Below are 22,438 nucleotides of genomic sequence, written 5' to 3' on the forward strand. Positions count from 1 at the left end.
GTACTTTTTCTGGTTGAGGAGGGAGATGAAAGAGAAGAAAGTAAATCCCAGATGTGGATGGAAAAAAGAAAGGCAAAGAGGGGCGGAAGAGAGGCAGAGGCTTATTACCCTTAGCTTAGAGGTAGACTTTCTAGAAGGATTTTGAGGTTTAGCTCAGCTAATGTCTCACTTGGACACTAAGTTTCATAATCCCATCTCTCATCACTGCCCTTTGAAATACTGATTAGCCATTCAGCCTAGCTTCTCAGAATGCTGCAGGTATCCTGGTGTCCATCCAGTGGAATAGCCACAAGCACACAAGAGGAGATCCTAACCTCTGTGGCAGACAGCAGCTCTGGCCTGTGTTGTAACCTTCCAGCTCAGAGATGCCCCCGCCTGCCAGATACAGAAGCTTAAGCACACAGGGAAACAGACCAGTGTTATGTATAGCAAACTGCTTCTCAGTTTCCTTATGGAAGTCCTCTATCTTCATCTGATACAATAAATACTATGGGCCACTCACCAGCTCTGGCTACAACACTTCACACCTTGCCAGTCCTCACCACCTTCCTTCCCCCTCAACTAGTAAAATGTATTGGCTTTGCTGTCATTGGGCAAGTCACCTGCACAGTATAACCAAGTTTTCTCAATTCTTTGACTTCCCTTTGGCTACTCTTGACTCCTCATGCAGCCCCAGGGCCATGTTTGTTTGTTGAATGGTTAGCTACTTTAACACTGTGATTATCAACACCCTCACCCTCTTACCATTCCCATGCAGACCTCACCTGGGAAGTTGTTAGAAACACAGAATCATGGACCCTCCTTCGGACCTTCTGAATCAGAATCTGCACATTAGCACTCCCTCCCCCACCCCACCCCAGTGACTCCCTTATCACATTAAAGTTTCAGAAGCACCTGGCCTCCCTGGCTCTCACCCTTTTCATTCCAGATTGTCACCTGCCACCAACCACACTCCACACTTCAATCATCTTGAGACTCAGGGCTCCTTCATAATCCTTGTATTCATATATATTTTTTTAAATTTAGTACACTCCAGGAATGGCTCTTCAACCCCCCTTTCCACTCTTCAGCTCCTCACTTCTGTTTTTTTTTCTCCTCCCATTCCTATCCTCTGTCTCCCTGCCTTAACTTGGCAGAGATCGAGGACCTTGCTGTGCTCATGTGTATTTCTTTCTATGCTTCGGTGGATTCCTGGTCTTCTACCTTCCTCTACTCTTTTCTCAGGTCCAGGTGAATTCATATCTTCCTTCCTTCCTCCTTTTTTTTTTTTTTAATTTAGATTTTATTTATTTATTTGATGGAGAGAGAGATCACAAGTAGGCAAAGAGGCAGGCAGGGGGAGAGGGGGGAAGAAGTCTCCTTGCTGAGCAGAGAGCCCGATGTGGGGCTCGGTCCCAGGACCCTGTGACTATGACCTGAGCTGAAGGCAGAGGCTCAACCCACTGAGCCACCCAGGCGCCCCATCTTCCTTATTTCTAAGGCAGTTCTTCTACCTGTGCCTTTTGCACATTTTCCTATTCCTTGTCCTACGGGATCTTGTTGTCTTACTGGTCTTCTCTCTCTTCTGGAAACAGGTACATTATTTCCTCGAAGCCTTTTCTTTTGGATGCAAATGTGCAGAGCTCTTCTTTTAAGAAAATCACAATGTACACACACGTTCACATTCACTTGTTCCTGCTCCCTTCTGGTTTGTGTTCTGTTTCTCCTCTTTCAGAATCCGATTTTTCCAACAAATGGTATAGAACAGTGGTTTATAATTGGAGCAGTTTTGCCTCCATCCCCCCATCCCTTCTGGGGACGTTTGGCGATGTCTGGAAACTTGTTTGGTTGCTGCAACTGGGGGAGATGCTACCGGCATCTAGAAGTGGCAGAGACCAAGAACCCTACTAAACACGCTGCAATGCCCTCGACGGCTCTGCACAACAAAGAATTATCTGGCTCGGCAGACCGTCTTGGTTTTCCTTTGATATTCTTGGTTATCACACGGAAAATCCTATGTCCCAGGGAACCCCTCAGTCCTGAGCATACTGAGATGACTGGTCACTTTATATCTGGCCCCCAATGTCAAAAGTGCCAAAGTTAAGAAGCCTTGCTCTGGAAGGAGGATCCATTAACATTACCTTTTCCCTCACTTAACTCCCTTCCCTTCAGCCTGACATTTAGTTTCTGTGTTCTTTTCTATGAAAACAGTTCTCTTGAAAGATACCAGTGGTCACCTTTCAGTCAAGAAAGACAATGACTGGGGCGCCTGGGTGGCTCAGTGGGTTAAAGCCTCTGCCTTTGGCTCAGGTCATGATCCCAGGGTCCTGGGATCGAGTCCCTATCAGGGCTCCCTGCTCAGTAGGGAGCCTGCTTCTCCCTCTGTCTGTCACTCTCCCTGCTTGTGCTCTCTCTCTCTCTGACAAATAAAATCTTAGGAAAAAAAAAAAAATACAATGGCCCTTTTCCTCCTCCCTCCACCTTTCTGATCCCTTTTAAGCATTTTGACACTGTTGTTTTACTGTCATTTCAGAGCCTCTTTTTCTCACACTTTTGGTTCTCTACCTCCTACACCCATTATTGGGCCTTCTTGCTTTTGTGGGTCCCTATTTCTACTGTTTTTTAACTGTAGGTAGCCTCGCAGTTTAGTGTTTCTTGGCTGTCTTCCTATATCTCCTACTGAAGAACTTACGCCCTCCTCAGCTTCAGATCTTCTCTGTTTTAGTTGATTCTCAAATCTCTTTCCTGAGTCCTAGTCTTTCATTTCCAAGTAATTGAGTGATTCCCTTGGATGCTCAGCAGAATCTTTTTTTTTTTTTTAATTTTTATTTATTTATTTGACAGAGAGAGAGACCACAAGTAGGCAGAGAGGCAGGCAGAGAGAGAGGAGGAAGCAGGCTCCCCGCTGAGCAGAGAGCCCGATGCGGGGCTTGATCCCAGGACCCTGAAATCATGACCTGAGCAGAAGGCAGAGGCTTTAACCCACTGAGCCACCCAGGCACCCCGCTCAGCAGAATCTTAAACTCTAACATGAGTAACAGCAGGTTAAGAACATTTATTTAAGATGTTGGCAAGGAGGAGGCACCTGGGGGGCTCAGTCCTTAAGCATCTGCCGTCCGCTCAAGTACAGATCCCAGAGTCCTGGGATCTAGTCTCATGTCAGGCTCCCTGCTCAGAGGGAAGCCTGCTTCTCCCTCTCCCACTCCCCCAGCTTGTGTTCCCTCTCTAGCTGTCACTCTGTCAAATAACTAAACAAAAATCTTAAAAAAAAAAAAAAAAAAAAGACATTGGCAAGGAGGAAAGACAATACAGTCTGGCTTACATTTCTTTTCTTTTTTTTTTTTTTAAGATTTTATTTATTTATTTGACAGAGACCACAAGTAGGCAGAGAGGCAGGCAGAGAGAGAGGGGGGAAACAGGCTCCCCGCTGAGCAGAGAGCCCGATGTAGGGCTCTATCCCAGGACCCTGAGACCATGACCTGAGCTGAAGGCAGAGGCTTTAACCCACTGAGCCACCCAGGCGCCCCCTAGCTTACATTTCTGATCCGTCTTCAACTTTGGTGTGATAATAACTCTTAAACTCTATCCAACCAGGATAACTCTATTCGTGCTTTTATATACCTTGTGCTTTCCTCTTTCCGTGGTTTTGCTCTGTGTCTTCGTGCTTTTGGAAAAATTTTTTGACCTTTCCTTCTTCAAATCTTCCTAATCATTCCAACCAGGAAAATGTGGAATGGGGCACCTGGGTGACTCAGTGGGTTAAGCCTCTGCCTTCAGCTCAGGTCATGTTCTCAGGGTCCTGGGATTGAGCCCCTCATTGGGCTCTCTGCTCAGCAGGGAGCCTGCTTCTCCCTCTCTCTCTCTCTGCCTGCTTGTGATCTCTGTCAAATAAAAAAATCTTTTTAAAAATATGGAATGATGAAAATGCTGGATTAGGAGTCAGAAGACCTGTTTTTGTCACTTCACTTGCTTTCTGACCTTGGGACAATCACTTGAGCTTTCTATGGATTGTGTGTGTGTGTCTGTGTGTGTGTATGTATGTATATATGTATATATGTATACATACGTGTGTGTGTGTGTCTTAAGATTTTATTTATTTGACAGAGAGAGAGACAGCAAGAGGGGGAACACAAGCAGGGGGAGTAGGAGAGGGAGAGAGGGAGATGCAGGCTTTTTGCTGAGCAAGGAGCCCGATACAGGGCTCCATCCTAGGACCCCGGGACCATGACCTGAGCCAAAGGCACCCACTTAACGGACTGAGTCACCCAGGCACCCCTATGGCTTTCTCTATTTTAAGTAAAGAAATGGGAATTCCATCCCTGCCTGCCTCAGAAATCTAATATGATTTTTAGAAAGTGCTTTGAAATGTATGAATTACCATGTAAGCATTGTCTGACCTAAACTCTGATAGCACTTTGTGACTTTCATCCGGAAATTTACTACCTCTTGCATGTAAAGTACTGACAAATTCTACAAACTTCTTAAAAACTAGGGGGCCCGAATGTAAGCCTTTTTCTTCTATGCTTTCTACCATTGTTCCTGTTATCAGATTGGGAGGAAGAACCGATGAGAAAAATAGTAATGCCACGTGCCATTCAGTTTTTATTGTTGGTTCACTAATCCCAAATAGTTTTTACTATAAATGTTATCACCTTTCCTTTTTTTTTTTTTTTTTTTTTTAACCTCCAACTTAGGTGATGTCTTCCCCGTACAAATGAATCCAATAGCTCAATCTCAGTTTGTACCTTTGGCTGAAGTTCTTTGCTGTGCTGTGTCTGATCTGAATGCTGCCCAGACCGTGGTGACCCAGGAATCCCTGTTGGAGCATTTGAAGCAACACTACCCAGGTAGCGTGACCAGTTTTCTCTATTAGTTCCTGGCCTGTTTTCTGTTTATAAATCCTCTTAAATAAACTGGGAGATAGCCACTTTTTTTTTTTTCCCCCTCTGGTGTAGAACCTTGTATTAGAGCCCTGCTGGGAGAAGGCCTGCATCAATGAATTTGATAAGGGCATTTCTTTTACTTTCCAGATGAACTTTTGCAAAAACAATGCCATGGCCATAAACAAATCATACCGTAGAAAGGAATACAAAGCAAAAAAAGAAAAAAAATTCCTCTTCTTCCCCACCATCCCCTTCTTCCACTGCCACTTCCCAGAGGTGACAGCTTCTACTGTTTATCTTTTCCTGCGTATACTTTCCTAAAAGGTATTTGAGCATATGTATTTTTTTTTAATAACATACATTAGATCCTTCTTTACATTCTGTCTGTACCTTGCCTAAGTTAAAAAAATATTTTGGTGGGGGCGCCTGGGTGCCTAGTTACTTAAGTGCCCAACTCTTGATTTTGGCTCAAGTCATGATCTCAGGGTTGCAAGATGGAGCCCTGAGTTGAGCCCTGCATCAGGCTCCAAGCTCAGTGGGAGGTCTCCTTGAGATTCTCTCTCTCCCTCTGCTCCTCCCACCCACCTCGTGCACACGCACTCTCTCTCAAATAAATAAATCTTTTTTTAAATTAACATATAACATGTTATTTGCCCCAGGGGTACAGGACTGTGAATCATCAGGCTTACACAATTCACAGCACTCAGCATAACACATACCTTCCCCAATGTCCATAAACCAGCCATCCTATCCTTCCCACCCATACCCCAGTAACCCTCAGTTTGTTTCCTGAGATTAAGAGTCTCTTATGGTTTGTCTCCTTCCCCAGTTCTATCTTTTTTCATTTTTTCCCTCCCTATTCCCAGACCCAATAAGTAAATCTTTATTATTTTTTTAAGATTTTATTTATTTATTTGACAGAGAGATCACAAGGCAGAGAGGCAGGCAGAGAGACAGGGGGAAGCAGGCTCCCCACCGAGCAGAGAGCCCAATGCAGGGCTCCATCCCAGGACCCTGAGATCAGGACCTGGGCCGAAGGCAGAGGCTCAACCCACTGAGCCACCCAGGTGTCCCCCAATAAATAAATCTTTTAAAAAATTTCGGAGATCTTTCTGTATTAGATACTGATTTATTTCCATCTTCTCACAGCTGTGTGATATCCAAAATGCATGGATGTAGAAGAGTATTTTTAATTTTCCCATTATAAAATTGATATGCTTATTGTAGAAAAATCAAGAAAATGTAGAATAGTAACAGTAACCACTTATAGTACCACAATCCAAGGGAAATGTTGATATATTGAGGTATTTTCTTCCGGTGTTATACAAACATGTTTCACAATATAAATACAATTTTGAAACCTGGTATTTGGGACTGATGCACTGCCTACTGCGCTAAGGAGGCATCTTTGAACCCTGCTATTTAGAAAAGGAAATTTCTTTTAAAATTGCTACCTTCCTACTTTTAAAAACTATCATAATACAGGTATTAGGTAGTTCGCCCCCATCCTGGCATAGACTGGTTTTCATTTTCTCTTTAGATTCTTAAGATTTAAGCAATGAAGCTGCGATTTTCAAAAACTCCTGTGTTTGCTTCCAAGAATGCTGTCTTGAAGTCAAAATTTAAATTCATGATGGGGTTGTGTAACTTGCTGTGTGTATTCGAGGGAACTCAGATTTTTTTTTCTCTAAGTTAGCCCTGTCTTTGTGTGGACCAAATTATATTCCTGTTACTCAGTTAAATTGTTACTATTATGAATGCTTCTTCGGCAATGCAATTACATTTATTAATTGTGTTATAGTTAGCTGTGGGTTCATCAAGCACATGTGTGGTCATTTCTGCATTACTGATTTCACTCATTAAAATATTATTTAATGCCAAACCTATCAGTATAACGAAATGCTTGTTTGTTTTAGGCATTGCAATTCCATCTCAGGATATTCTCTATACCACCCTGGGAACCCTGATTAAAGAAAGGAAAATTTATCACACTGGAGAGGGATACTTCATAGTCACTCCTCAGACTTACTTCATCACAAATACAACCCCCCACAAAAATCACAGAGACCTATCCGATGAAAGTCAGCGGCCGGCTTGCATTACCTATCTGGTGGGCGTGGCCAGCTGTGCAGAATCAGCCAAAGAAAACGCTGCCCCCATTTCCCATTGTCAGTCTTGCAGGTGTTTCCCTGATCCCTGCGCTCAGGATGTAGAGGCAACACCGGAGGCTGCGGAAACGGCTAGAAAAGGCCAGAAAGGTCTTCAGGAATCCAGACCTTTGGTACGGAATCGAGCAGTTTCAGTGTCTGGGGATATCATCAGTGAAAGCGCCAAACCGTTACCAGACACAAAAGACAGAGAAAAAGGCAAGAAGTTTGGCTTCAGCCTCTTCTGGCGTAGTATATCCAGGAAGGAGAAGTCCAGAACAGAACACAGCAGTTTCTCTGCCCAGTTCCCACCAGAAGAATGGCCTGTTCGAGATGAAGATGACTTGGACAATATCCCTCGAGACGTCGAACATGAGATTATCAGAAGAATTAATCCCATTCTGACCGTTGACAACTTAATCAAACATACAGTCTTAATGGAAAAATACGAAGAACAGAAACAATATAATAGCCAGGGCACTTCCACTGATAGGTTGACCACGAGGCATAAATATCCTTCAAAAGAGGGAGTTAGGAAAAGGCGGGGCCGGTGTGGGAAGCCTCGAAGGCGGGGCCATTCTCAGAGGAAGAGGCACAGAGCGGGGAGCCAGGGAAGCGAGCCTCAGCCAGGAAGCATCAAACAGGAGAAACATCCCAAGATCCCTGCTGCACAGCCCAGCCCCAAAATTAACAGCCCAAATGAAGCAGGAGTTCAAACACCACCTGCTGAGAATTTATCAGTGCTGGGTTCCCATTTGATTTACAAGAAGAGAATCAGTAATCCTTTCCAGGGCTTCTCTCACCGAGGGAGTCCCATGACCAAAGTGCACAACACCCAGACCAGTGATCTGAGACCCCGTCAGGCTGGACCAAAGGGAAAACCTTTCCAAAGGTCAAGGTCTTTGGATTCCTCAAGAATCTTGAAGAGTGAAGCCAAGCAGCGTCTTGCTGAACAATGTGAAGATAAACTGATGGCAGAGTCCATCTGTATGAGTAACCCGACCGTCAAACCTCTCTGCGATGACTTCAGAGGTCCCCTCTTAAATTACACTCAGTGTAGTGTTTTGCAAAATGGCGGTGAATGTTGTTCCTTCCGGGAAAGCATGTTGAGATATGATGTAGACGGTGGAAAAAACGAGGTAATCCCTGAAGTCTGGAGGAAAAGTTATTCTCACTTTGACGCATTAGGTGAGGCCGAAGAAATACAGCATGTCTTGCCATCACAAGGTTCCTCTTTAGGCCATGCCTCCCCTGCTTGTAGATTGGTTGATAAAACAATACACCAGTTCCAAAATCTTGGTCTTTTGGATTACCCAGTTCATATGAACTCTTTGAGACAACCTGAGAGTCAAGACAGAGACTTAGAAGAAATAGCAATGAGAAAGACATTTGTCCAGGAAGCAGAGACTGTGGGTCTAGAAGATGAAGGGCTTTCTGATGAAAACCAGGCCTTGGATCAGAATGAACTAGAAGATGATGATGGTGCCTGTAGTTCATTATATCTAGATGAGGAGGACTTTTCTGAGAACGACGACTTAGGTCAAATGCTGCCTGGCCACATTCAGTGTTCCTTTGCAGGGAGAAGCAAGTGGAATCATTTGGGAAGACAAAAAGTGACTGAGAGATCTCTGACTGAGTACAACAGCAAAATGCACAGGTCTGAGCCTCAGGTGCTTAAAGGAAATGAATGTTACAAGCCCACCGGGTTTTTCACTAACCCAGGTGAAAGCCAAACACCTAATCTCCCTGCTGAAAGCAGTGGTCTCAGTTTGGGGACTCAGCCCAGTTTTAGCCACGAAGAGGAACACAGCGTTGCTACCTGTGTACAAGTATCGGCCTCTGCTGATGGAAGGATATTTGGTTACTATAGCACGAGGAAAGCCGATTCTGAGACTGAAACCCTGCAAGACCCTGTTAGTGACACAGGAAAGAAACCAGCGAGCTGGAGTCAGAGTGCTCTGAATCAGGGAATGAGAAAGCAGTTCACACAAAAGGTAGAACTTTTCAACACTTCCCATATGCCAGTGTTGGCTCAGGATATCCAACATGAACACAGTCATTTGGAAGGAACAGAAAATCATAGCATGGCTGGAGATAGTGGAATAGATTCCCCACGGTAAGTGTATGTAAATGTGTTTGATTAGCCACTATTCCTCAGGAATGATTAAAATCAGTGGTGTATTGAATTACCTAGTGGGAGACTCCTGAATAAACTTTTTATAGCCATGTAATTCTGCCAGTTTCCACTGAATGAATGACATCAAATTACAATGAAATTTCTTCTATAATAGGAGAGAGTTCATTTTTAATGTGAACCAAAATTTACTCTCCTACTACCAAATCTTGAATTATTTCTAAAAATAGGAAGGAGGTGCTATAAATGAAACACTTGCTCAACTGAGGGTTGGAAGTTTTCACTTGTATTTTGGGTTCTACACCCATTGAGAAAGAGCTGCCACTACTTTCCAACAATTTTTTCCATGTGAATCTGTTTAAATAACATTGTCCAGATTATGAAAGTAATATGGTCATAATGGAATATTTGAGAAGTACTGAAAATTGTTTTAAAAGATTTATCTATTTATTTGAGAGAGAGAGCGAGAGAGCATGCACATGCAAGCATGGGTGAGGGGCAGAGGAAGAGAAATCCTCAAACAGATTTCCCACTGAGCTTGGAGCCCAACGTGGGCTCAAGCCCAGGACCCTGAGATCATGACCTCATCTGAACTCAAGAGTCAGATGCTTAACCGACTGAGCTACCCACACGCCCCAGAACTGAACACCTATATAATCACCCTACCATTTATTTTATATTATTTTAAAAAATATTTTATTTATTTATTTGAGAGAGCACAAGCAGGAAGGAGGGGGAAAAGCAGACTCCCCGCTTAGCAGGGAGCCCCATGTGGGACTCAATCCCAGGACCCAGGGATTATGACCTGAGCTAAAGGCAGATACTTAATTGACTGAACCACTCAGGTGCTCCCATCCTACCATTTACCTATTTTTAATTTTAATTTTAATTTTTAAATTTTTATTTATTTTTATTTTTCAAAAGATTTTATTTGTTTATTTGACAGAGAGAGACACAGAGAGAGAGATCACAAGTAGGCCGAGAGGCAGGCAGAGAGAGAGGGGGAAGCAGGCTCTCCGTTGAGCAGAGACCCGGATGCGGGGCTCGATCCCAGGACCCCGAGACCATGACCCGAGCCGAAGGCAGAGGCTTAACCCACTGAGCCACCAGGCGCCCCCATTTACATATTTTTTTAAAAATTCTTTTATATTTGATATATTTGTCTCACTTCAGTCTGAATATATTGATCTATGTATTTTGTCTAAATCTTTTACCTGTACTGTATTTCCTCTTTTGCATGGTGCTTTTTTCAAATAATAGTACATTGTGAACATTCCCCTCATATTCTTAGTTTTCAAAAAGTTCGTCTTAAAATTAGGGTGTATAACTTTACTCTTAAAAAAAAAAGATTTTATTTATTTGAGACAGAGAGTGAGAGAGAACACAAGCAGGGGAGAAGGAGAGGGAGAAGCAGACTCCCCAATGAGCAGGGAGCCCCATGTAGCTCCCTCCCAAGACCCTGGGATCATGACCCAAGTCGAAGGCAGAAGCTTAACCAACTTAGCTACCCAGGTGCCCCTACTAGTTTTTTATTATATAAAATTATCGTGTACTTTGTTTTGAAAAATTAAGTAATGCAGAAATGTAAAAGGTAAGGGAGCCTGGGTGTCTCAGTTAAGTGTCTGCCTTCAGCTTAAGTCATGGTCCCAGGGTCCCGGGATCAAGGCCTGTGGCAGGCTCCCTGCTCAGTGGAGAGTCTGCTTCTCCTCCCTCTGCCCCTCCCTCAGCTGGCACACTCCCACTCTCTCTCTCTGTCTCTCTAAAATAAATTAATTAATTAATCTGTGAAATTAAAAGTAAAATTGGAAGTCTTCATCCCTCAACCTTTGCCATTGCCATTCTGTTGAGGTGACCTACACATTGTTTACAGTTTGGTTTATTTATTTATTTATTTATTTATTTATTTTAAGATATGTTATTTGGGGTGCCTGGGTGGCTCAGTGGTTTGAGCCTCTGCCTTCATCTCAGGACATGGTCTCAAGGTCCTGGGGTCAAGTCCCATATCGGGCTCTCTGCTCAGCAGGGAGACTGCTTCCCCCACCCCCTACCTGCCTCTCTGTCTACTTGTGATCTCTTTCTCTCTGTCAAATAAATAAATAAAACCTTTAAAATAAAATAAAGTATTTTATTTTATTTATTTGAAGAGAGACTGCAAGAGAGAGACCATGAGCAGGGGGGAGTGGTAGAGGGAGAGGAAGAAGCAGAGTTCCCACTGAAGAGGGAGCCTGACATGGGACTTTGTCCCAGGATCCTGGGATCATTACCTGAGTCAAAGGCAGATGCTTAACTGACTGAGCCACCCAGGTGTCCCTGGAGGTCTGCATTTTTTTTTTTTTTCAGGCAGAGAGAGAGTGAGTATAAGCAGGGGAATGGCAGGTAGAGGGAGAAGCAGGTTACCTGAGCAAGGAGCCCAAGGTGGAGCAGATCCTAGGACTTTAAGATCATGACCTGAGCCAAAGGCAGCCACATAACCAGCTGAGCCACCCAGGTTTCTCCTGGAGGTCTGCATTTTAAAAACATATCTTCAATTCTTTATTAGGGAACAGATCTTTCCTGCTTGAGACAATTGTTTAATTCATATCAAAGCTTTAAAGTACCAAATTAAGACATAGTGTCTCCAAAGTAAACAATGGTTGTATAAATGAACAAGCTGTGGGTTCCCTTTCTCTCTGTCAACAGCAGAAATAAAAACCAAAATCAAACCCAAAACAGATAAGGGAAATTACTCAATGACATGCACCTGAGAATTTAGATTTGTGAAATCTTTTTTTTTTTTTTTAAAGATTTTATTTATTTATTTGACAGAGAGAAATTACAAGTACACTGAGAGGCAGGCAGAGAGAGAGAGAGAAGGAAGCAGGCTCCCTGCTGAGCAGAGAGCCCGATGCGGGACTCGATCCCAGGACCCTGAGATCATGACCTGAGCCGAAGGCAGCGGCTTAACCCACTGAGCCACCCAGGCGCCCCTAGATTTGTGAAATCTTGAGAAAAACTTTTTTCTTTTTTTTTTTTAGAAAAGATTTTATTTATTATTTGACAGAAAGAGAGAGGGAACACAAGCAGAGGGAGTGGGAGAGGGAGAAGCAGGCTTCCCGTTGAGCAGGGAGCCCAATTCGGGGCTCGATCCCAAGACCCTGGGATCATAACCTGACCGGAAGGCAGACACCCAATGACTGAGCCACCCAGGTGCCCCTAATTTCTTTTCTTTTCTTTTTTTTTTTTTTTTAACATTTTATTTATTTTTTATTTATTTGAGAGAGAGAGACAGAGAGCATAAGTGGAGTGAGGGGCAGAGAGAAAGGCAGACTCCCCACTGAGTGGGAGCCTGATGTGGGGCTTGATCCCAGAACTCCAGGATCATGACCTGAGCTGAAGGCAGATGTCCAATCGACTGAGCCACCAGGTACCCCAAGAAATTTGATTTTTTAAAAAGAGTTTTAGTTTATTTATTTGACAGATGGAGATCACAAGTAGGCAGAGAGGCAGGCAGAGAGAGAGAGAGAGGAGGAAGCAGGCTCCCTGCTGAGCAGAGAGCCCTATGTGGGGCTCGATTCCAGGACCCTGGGATCATGACCTGAGCTGAGGGCAGAGGCTTTAACCCACTGAGCCACCCAGGTGCCTCGAAATTTGATTTCTTGAAAATTGCTTTTAATATGGTTCTCTTGAAAGACTTATAAATATAATCATTAAAGACATGTAGGAGAGAAGGGAGGGAAGATAGCATTTGCACATCATCTATGCGCCCTGTTACAAGAATTAGGGAGAAAGAGATGAACAAATGCTGTTGCTACTTATAGGAAGCTTATACCTTAGTTGAGTAAACCAACAAACCACAAATTGATGTGTCTGGCAGGCTCAGTCGGTAGAGCACATGACTGGGTCTCAGGGACGTGAGCTGCATCCTCAATTGGGAGTAGAGTTTAAGGACAGAGGCGCCTGGGTCGTTCAGTGGGTTAACCGATTGCCTTCAGCTCAGGTCGTGATCCCAGAGTGCCAGATCAACCCCCTACATTGGGCTCCTTGCTTGGCAGGGAAACTGCTTTTCCCTCCTCCTGCTTGTGCTCTCTCTCATGTGCATTCTTTCCCTCTTAAATGAAATCTTAAAAAAAAAAAATGGACAAAGCAGAAGGTCTTCACAGCTGCCAAAGAGATGTGGAATTAAGAGTGATGAGCTGTTTAGGGGAACACTTACTGGAGGACACATTTTTTTTAAAGATTTATTTGAGAGAGAGAGAGAGCACTGAGGGAGAGGAGAAGCAAACTCCCCGCTGAGCAGAGAGGCTGATGTGGGGCTTGATCCCAGGACTCTGAAATCATGACCTGAGCCAAAGGCAGATGCTTAACCGACTGAGCCACCCAGGCGCCCCAGGAGGCCATATTTTTGAGGCATATCAATGTAACAAGCACATGATAGAGAGGAGACAAGGTGGAAAAAGGGGAATGTCAAAAGCAAAATGCCCAAACAGTAATGTGCCTTGGCTGAAGCAAGGCAGGTGTGTTGGATAAGGGACTAACTTATCCTTAACTTGGAAAGGAACATTGTCAATGTGAAAAACTTTATGGTTGGCTTCTCTCTCTTTCATAGGACTTCTCAAGAAAGAAACAAATTACACTTCATTTGTATAGGAGAGGTTTTCAGGGAACATATTGTTTCTTTTTCGTCTTTTTTAAAAAAGTCTATTTATTTATTTAAGTAATCTCTACACCCAACTGGGGGTTGAACTCACAACCCTGAGATCAAGAGTTGCAGGCTCTTCCGACTGAGCCAGCTAGGCGCCCTGGGAACTTACTGTTTCTGACTAGAATATAATTGATACTGGATCTAAGGAAAGATGTTCTGAAAACATGAAACTTCTAGGTAAGCAGGTGTTAAATAATTGAGGTGCTATTGTGAAGTCTTTAAAATGTAAGGAGCACTTTAGATTTTTAAAGGTTAACTTACCTAAATGTAGCTTAGTGTTAGTAAATGTTATACTGCTTCAAAGTAACAAATGAAGGTATAATGCTTTGGTGAGAAATCCAGGCCCTTTTGGAAGATAATAATTGTGTTATGTTTAATACCTTAGGACACAGAGTCTGGCATCTAATAATTCAGTCGTTTTGGATGAACTCAAAAGAAGACAGAATTTTCTGCAGAACTTTGAAGGCACAAAGAACGGTCAAACACGCACATCCAGTTCCTTACTACAACTAACTCCAGTCATAAATGTTTAATTCTTATTTTTCTTTTGGATGAATAAAAATGTACAGATTAATATAGAATATTTTAATCTGCTGAGTATAGAAGAATTCTGTAAAGCGAAGCATAGGTGCTATTAATCTCATTACACATTTTGTTATAGTTGCTGGGCTCCCCCCCTTTTTTATGTTTTAAAGCTTTTTTTTAAAGCTTATTTTATTATGAATTTATTGAAAATATATAGAATTTTCCTCAATTAAAAAACCATAAAATCCTTGGTCCTTTTCCAATTAAATGTAATTAACTCAAATTTTCAGACATTCATTAGTTTCTCAAATACATAGGGTGATAATTTACTATACCTTGTAGTGAATTTTTCTACCCATACTAATAGTGAGTTCTTAGGTTAAGGTTCTCACAAGATTTCAGCACAGAAATCCAGAAAATAGTGTGTTAGGGTTATATAGATTCTTTGTTTATAACTAATGTCTTTTATTATTATCAGAAAGTATTTATATAGATGTTTTGGGTACTCTGCAACAAGAATTTTTTCTATCCAATCATTGCCACCAAGGATCTTCTCTGCAACCACCTTGAACATGAACAGCTGGCCCCAAATTATATTTACTGGCAGCATCTGGGTCTATTTTTCTGGTTCCTCCTCACATTTGAGGCACTCTCTATAGCATGGCGATGAGAAGTCAGGGTGTTCTCAGATTGGTGGAGATAGAAAGGAAGGAGAATGGTTGCAGAATGGTTTGTGAGAGGAGGTTCTAAATCAAAGATTTATAGAAAAGATGGAAGAGGATGATAGTTTATTTACACTTGATCTATTTCCACTAAGACTTAGATAGCTTTGCTAGAATTTTTTCTGGCTGGCCTTTTTAGACCAAGTAGTGGAATGGTCAGTTCTCTTGGGTCTGAGGAACAGAGAGCAGTCAAGACTGGTTTCAGCATATTGGATAGACGCTAATGCTGACTTATGGATGAGGGGGTTTCTTCTAAGAGGTTTCTAAGGATTGTCAGGGCCTTAGATCTCAAGCATGATTGAATAATTGGAGTGCGCCTCTTTTAATTCTCACCATCCTGGTAACAGTGAAGGCAAGTTGAAGCTTAGCACCGTGAAGAGCTGCCTCCAGGGGCTGGGTGTTGGTGGGGGAGGGGGTGCGGGGGAGGGTGTTGCAGAGGAGGGGAGATCAGATACACTGCTGGGTTTTTCAGTGGTTTGGCCCACTCGCTCCTGACTGTTGACTTTTAGTGGCTCTGCACAACCTACCATGGCATCCAAGAAGATCAGCTGTAGTCATAAGGACATTTGAAACCCTGGACAAAGTACCAAGAAGGGTAATCTGTATAGCAAAGGCTCATAGGGGAGATATTGGTTTACGGGGTCTCAGAGATCACAAGTAGGCAGAGAGGCAGGCAGAGAGAGAGAGGAGGAAGCAGGCTCCCCACCGAGCAGAGGGCCAGACCGGACGTGGGTCTCGATCCCAGGACCCTGGGACCATGACCTGAGCCGAAGGCAGAGGCTTTAACCCACTGAGCCACCCAGGTGCCCTGGTTCAGGGGGTCTTATAGCTCAGAATCATTCATCATCACTGAATGAAAGTTAAAAGATTTCAGCTCATTTAAAGAACTTTCCATTAGCCCAAACTATCCATAAATGAAACATTTTTTTAAAAAAAATTTTATTTGAGAGAGAAAGAGAGAGCAAGCACACAAGAGCAAGAGAAGGGAGAAAGTCAGAGGGAGTAGCAGACTCCCCATGTAGCTGGGATCCCGATGCGGTACTTGATCCTGGGACTCCAGGATCATGACCCGAGCTGAAGGCAGTCGCCCAACCAACTGAGCCACCCAGGTGTCCTGAAATAGACACTTTTATAAATGAATGTACTTCCCGTTATTGAGGGCATTCGGGCCGAGGCCTGGGGATCCTTTGATTGGTGTGCTGCAGAGGTTATTTCCAGTACCTTAACAGGATAGCTGAACTAGATGATTTTGAAGATTCCTTCCAATTGTAAGGTTTTATACTTATAAAATTCAGTGAGAGTTATATATCAAATATATTTCAAGGAAAAAAAAGATTAAGTGAGGATCCTGCAAAAATCCTAAGTTCTTCCAGTTTTCCATTCCTGTACCTATCCTTGTCAGTTCTTGCAAAAAAGATTAACAACTCTGTCCGTTCTTTGATTTTGGACCTCGACTTTTGTGGCTCTAGTCACATGTAGGGACCAATGAAATCCACCTAATTTTGCCACTAGATGCACTATGACACTCCCTAAATGTATGAAGCCTGTTATGAAACCAATAAAACTTGCCTTCTACAAAACACAACATATGATTACAGATATTAAAGATGGGTATATGTGTGAATTATTTGGGAGATTACTCCTAAAATAAGTGACTTGTATTTTTACCCCCAATATTAATTTGTATGTGATAACATTAGTTCTTGATTTCTTGTCCCCATTTTTCTATTCTCTAAGTGAAAACTGTTTTCTTCAGGCAGAACAATGATCTGAATTTAGGAATCAAACAAGTTTGAATTCCAATTAAAATCACTGGGAGCTGTGTGATGGAGGAAATTTCCAAACTTCTTTCAGCTTTCTCATCTGTAAAAGGGAGATAAGTGATGATGTATCTACCTTACAGAACTGTTGTAAGATCTGAGGCTAATCTACTCAAGGTGCCCAATGCAGGAGGCACCTGATATTGTTATATATGTGTATATTTTTAATGTATTTATTCACAAAACTTGTCTGGTAGGTGAATACATGGCCTACTATACAGGTCTTGTTTTTGTTAGATTGTCTGTAATTCCTCCACTTAGAGATTCAAGTCCTTTAGGTTAAGATTATAAGAAGTTTCATCGATTCAAATCCAGATTTGTCTGGGGAGGTATTGTCCCTTGGCCAACAAGTTTTCAGTTAACATCTGATGCTATAATAGGAAAAAAATGTGCAAAGCATGGGCTTATTTTAGACATTTCATACATTCTGAGATTATCCTCTTTCATCTGGAATCCCAGACCCCTAGGAATACTCAGAGAGTAGCTGGATATTTTCAATATTTCAAAAATTCCAATAGAAATTGTATATTTCCTTTTCTTAACTCCTTGCTAATTACAACATCGTTTCTTTGGCAGTGGCTGAAATTATACCAGCTCAGTAATACAGCACCATCACAGGCTGGTGACATTGCTAAGCTACATTTGTATCTTATTTATAGATAAGGAGAATGATCACAAGTCAATTACTAAATGGGATTTAGCAGACAAAGGTTTCAAAATGTCAGATCTGTGAGGGAAAAAAACAATGGCGAGAACAGTAATAATGTTGAAAGTTGGGGACCACTACATTTTGAGAACCCATCCTACAGCTACCTGAGGCTTTTGGGGTATACGGAAGAAAGACTACTGCCAAAATGGAGTGGGGGAGAGAGACACTGAGTCATGAAACAAGAAAGAGGGAAACAAACTCATGACTACTTTGTTGGCCTCTACAAATCCTTCTCGCTTTTGAAACCTTAAAAACATAGTCATTCCCTCTTTACGAGTAATAGCGTCCTTTTCTTGGGTCATAGTGCCCTCTTTTGGGTAGCTGATGTGACTACTTTTCCAGCACTTGATTGAAAACATGTACAAAGTAATTGGCTAAAAAAAGAGTAAGACCTCTCTGCAAAGGGTAAAGTTGAAAAGCTTTTTTTCCAGGGGCTCCTGGCCCACTGAATTGGTAGAGTGTGGGACTCTTAATCTTGGTGGTGTGAGTTCAAGCTCCACGTTGGGTAGAGAGATTATTTAAAAATAAAATCTTAAGAAAAAGTTTTTATAAGTTTGAATTAGGAGCTACACATATGCATAAATATACATTTGCTAAATGTGTTCAAAGCTGTGTCTTCTCCAAGGCTTTCAAAACTTGTCAAATCCTTGAGCTAAAGATAGAAATGTAAATTGTTCTGTATATCATCTTTGCAGTACTATAATATTAGCTGCTCCTCCCAATTTCCCTGTACTATCAGAGCAAGGAAGGCATGTTTGTCCCCACATTATTGACAAAAAAGACCAGGTTTTAGAGTTGAGTTGGCCATGATCACGTGGCTAACAATGACAAAATATCCCTCCTGTTGCCTCTTCCATTTTCTCCTTACTTCTTAGTACTCTATTTCTTTTATAAGATTTTATTTATTTGACAGAACGAGAGAGGGAACGAGAGAGTGGGAGAGGGAGAAGCAGGCTGTGGGGCTCAATCCCAGGATTTGGGATTATGACCTGAGCAGAAGGCAGACACTTAACTACTGAGCCACGAGGGGCCCCAACTTCTTAGTACTCTAAACACTCATTCTATCCTCCAGTACCTTTTAAGCAATTTATAATTGCTCCTTAAACTATTTCCATGCCATGACATTTTAAAACAATAGTTTGATTCCTTTTGTCACATAAGATTGACATGCAGATGCAAAATGACTTTTAAAAAAAAGTCTGCTTTTCTATAGCACAAAATATCTAGCCCTGTAGGTTTGAGAATGACCAGAGAGAGGCAAGTGTGTAGTCCTCTTATTTTTATATCTTAAGGTCATAGAGTTTAAGGAGATAAAGCCAAAGGCAAGAGAAATCTTTATAGAATCTTGGAATAGAGCAATAGATAAGGCACCCCAATTCTTAAATTTTAAGAAATAAATTGTATCAGTGCCTCTGGTAAGATATTTTGGGGAATTAAGATTCTAATAAGATTATATTTTGAATTTTTTGTACATTGAAATTATACTACTCCTTCATGTTCTTTCCATAGATATTATCAGAGACAAATCTCTTTGAGTGTTATAGAGGGAACAAATAGGAAGAAAAGTTCTACATTCCTTCATTACCATTTCCAAGTTTTCTAGTTGATACCCATGGAGAACAGGGAATTATCCAAATTTGGTAGCACTCAAATTTTTTTCCACTAAGCCATAGCTTGAAGTAACTTATGGCTTGATTTAAGACAGCAGACAGATGTTTGATTCAATGAGTTTGGGGCTTAGAAAGGCAGGGATTGTAGAGTGTACTAAATCACAGATCATTCTGAAAAACATTTAATATACTCGTTAGTATTTGCATAGGGAGAATTAAACTGTCTAGTTCCTTCTATTTACACACCTGCTGTTTGACCTCCAAATGAATACCAATGTTTTAAAGGGGCTAAAAACTTTACTTCATCTGTATTTGATTTTCAACCACAACATACTAAAATCTGTTCCTATTATCCCAGTTTTACAAGTGTGACATTCTTTGCCACATCCACTCCTTTTTCCTATGTACATCATACTCTCTTGAAGGGCTACAAAGACTTTACAATGGTAGAACTGGGGTGGGTGTGAGGGAATGGAAGAAAGGGATTTAGAAAAGCACAGATTGAGAGATGCATAGTGATTCTCATACTCTAGAGATAGAGTTAATTTTTCCCACTATCATTAGCTAACACCCCCTTTGTTCACAGTATTGAATCCAGAAGGTAACTTTTAGAAAATCTATAGCCCTTTTGACTTCGGGCCAATCCATAATAGTGCAGAAGTCTTGTGGCGATCATTTGTGGTTTCAGCTATTTAGGACAAATCCCCAAACTCGGTGACAATAGCAGTTCGTAATTTTGCTAAGACACAAGTCTGATGCTCAGGTTACAAGACTGGTATCTTAGAAATTGTCAAGTGCCCCTACATCTGAATTAGGTTCTTGTTCTCCCCTCAGGAGTAGCTGGGTTGAAGATAGCATGAAGAGATTAAAGCAATGGCTCTGAAAAGAAAGCCAACCAGCCTGGACCAGTGATGTAACAAAAGTGTAGACTAACGAATCACTCTTTTGCATTGTCAAAAAGATTTCCAGTTTTGTATAAGGTTGTAATTTAGGAGCAGTTAATCCCCATCAATAAAATAAAATCCTTTAATTCACTGCAAACACATAATCTGTCGAAGACATTTTGGCGTTTCTCGCTACATTTCTCCAGGATTTAACTACTCATCCTAAGTTTCGTGGGCTCATCTGCCCCAAAACGCTTTTGGGAAAACAAAGCTTTCAGCTTGGTGTGGTAGAGAGAGCACCCAGTTTGGATTCAGAGGAGGAGGTCTCTGGTCCCGACTGTGCCTCTAACTGAATGTGTGTCTTCAGACAAGTAAATCCTTTCCTAGGGGCTTAGTTTCCCCTCCGTTGGGGAGGTGGTGTACAAAGGACCTAAAATGAACCAAGGACTAACTTCACGACTAAAAGCTAAGCCCTGAAGTACGACTGTCCAGTCCCATCCTTCCCTTCAAGGCCACCTACCCATTGGAGACCCCGCGAAGCCCCTTCCCACCAGCGCCGGGCCGCCGCCCTCGCGCTAAACCGTTAGACGTTAACGCCCCACCCCGCAATGGGCGGGCCGAGGCCTGCAGCTTCCGGCGGCGAATGGCGAGGCGGCGCGTGGCGGTCCCACCCGCCTCGCCTGGTGCCGTCCACGCGCCAGCCCGCCGCGCACGAGCCCCTCTCCGCCTCTATTGAGGGCCTTCCGAGCTCCAGCAGTGCATGTTGGGAAGCCCCAAAGTGTCTCCGCGGCACCCAGTATAAGCGTTCGGCGTGGGGGAGGGGGAAAAAAGGGGGGAGGTGAATCACTTTATGCTAATAAGTTCGCGCGTCCTTTATGGAGACTGGCCAGGGTTTTTGTCCTATCAGCCAATCACTTTAAGAACAAGGGTGGGCCAGTCGAGATCACTCATGCTCATTGGGTGGGAGGTTGCAACGCTAAGGCAGAGTTTAAACCGTGAATATCCGGGATTATTTTTCCCCGCCGGGCGGTGCGTGTTCCGGAAGTGACGTAGGCCTTGGCCGGGCGGCCGCCCAGCCCCCGCTTCCTTTCACGCTGCTGCCGCCCGTAGGTGGTTGTGGCCGCCGAGCCCAGAAGGAGGTGGCGGCGGCAGCGAATGATGCCTGGGAAACTCCTCTGGGGGGACATTATGGAGCTGGAGGCACCCTTGGAGGAGACCGAAAGCCAGAGGAAGGAGAGGCAAAAGGTGCGCTGAGGATGGGCCGCGCCTCTTTTTGGGCTGCGCCGGCTTGGGCGGGGAGGGGACCTGTCTCCGATCTGATGGCCTGTCATAACCCGGTCGGAGCATGTCAGGGCCTCCCCTCGCGCAGCTCTTGTCCCTTTTAGGTCGCTCCGGGCTCGTTCCCGTCTCCACCGTAACCCGGAGTAGGGCTGCACTAGGCTTTGGCCCGGCCTCCCGTGCTCCCTCCGCCCTTCCCGTAGGAGCCTACGAGATGAGCAGACTCAAGATCCCATCTCCGCGGAATTTGTGCTTTCTTTACTCTTTTTCCTTAAGCAGCGAGGCCTGTTTGGTTCTTATTGGCGGTCTTAGAAGACGATTAAGAAAGATGGTTGCCTTGAGTATGTGTTACTTCTCCGTCATCCTGACCTGTGAGGAAATAGATCTTAGGTTTACAAACCTCGATAGCTAGTGTTTAGAGGCTTGAGGAAAAAAGTGTCACAGCCAGCGTTCCTAGGATTTGGCTGTGATGGAGTTCGTGTGGGTTGTTTCACAAGTAGGCTTTACTGTTAGATTTTAATTCAGTCCGCAGGTATTTAATGAGTTTAATTTGAGCCACACTCTTTGCTGGCACCAAGGAGTTCAAATAAGTCCCTGCCCTCAAGGACCCGGTAGAGGGGTTGCAGGGAATTCCCATCCCCACCCTCAAAGAGACCTAGGGAGAAGAAAACAGAGCTTAGGTGGGTGAGGAAGCCGTATTTGAAGGCTGACATTTGACCAAAAAAATGAAAATATTCTGTATAGTTCTAGAGAGCAGAACCTACTTTTTCCTACCTTATCATCAAGGTAAACTCTGGCATCCCAGCCAACCAGTTATTATTATTATTATTAATTTTTTTGTGGTGAAATATACATAACAAAATTTACTATTCTAACTCTCTTAAAGTGCAAGTTTTGTAGCATTAAGTACATTCACACTGTTCTGCAGCTATCACCACCATTCATCTCTGGAACTTTTTCACCCTCCAAACTGAAACTCTCTTCCCATTAAACACCAGCTTCCCATTGCTGCCTCTCCTCAGTCCCTGGAAATCACAATTCTACTTTGTGACTATGAATTTGACCT

At 43.0% G+C, this 22,438-nt stretch overlaps 2 protein-coding genes across 4 annotated transcripts in view; both read left to right on the forward strand.

Moving 5' to 3' along the window:
* The window catches only part of STOX1 (storkhead box 1), a 61,448-nt gene extending 45,840 nt beyond the window's left edge, over positions 1-15,608 (forward strand). The window contains exons 2-4 of the mRNA XM_032313689.1: positions 4,674-4,826; positions 6,779-9,125; positions 14,210-15,608. Coding sequence (XP_032169580.1) covers positions 4,674-4,826; positions 6,779-9,125; positions 14,210-14,357 — 2,648 coding nt within the window. The 3' untranslated portion in view covers positions 14,358-15,608. The remainder of the gene's footprint in view (positions 1-4,673; positions 4,827-6,778; positions 9,126-14,209) is intronic.
* Positions 15,609-21,128: 5,520 nt separating this feature from the next.
* Positions 21,129-22,438, forward strand: part of DDX50 (DExD-box helicase 50) — a 37,440-nt gene continuing 36,130 nt past the window's right edge. For 2 of the 3 annotated variants that reach the window (XM_032313691.1, XM_032313693.1), the window contains exon 1: positions 21,129-21,339. In XM_032313691.1, the coding sequence (XP_032169582.1) occupies positions 21,250-21,339 (90 nt within the window). In that variant the 5' untranslated portion in view covers positions 21,129-21,249. The remainder of the gene's footprint in view (positions 21,340-22,438) is intronic. The other variant, XM_032313692.1, reaches the window with a different exon arrangement.

This window comes from Mustela erminea, chromosome 14 (assembly GCF_009829155.1).
Source record: "Mustela erminea isolate mMusErm1 chromosome 14, mMusErm1.Pri, whole genome shotgun sequence".
NCBI classification, from domain to species: domain Eukaryota; kingdom Metazoa; phylum Chordata; class Mammalia; order Carnivora; family Mustelidae; genus Mustela; species Mustela erminea.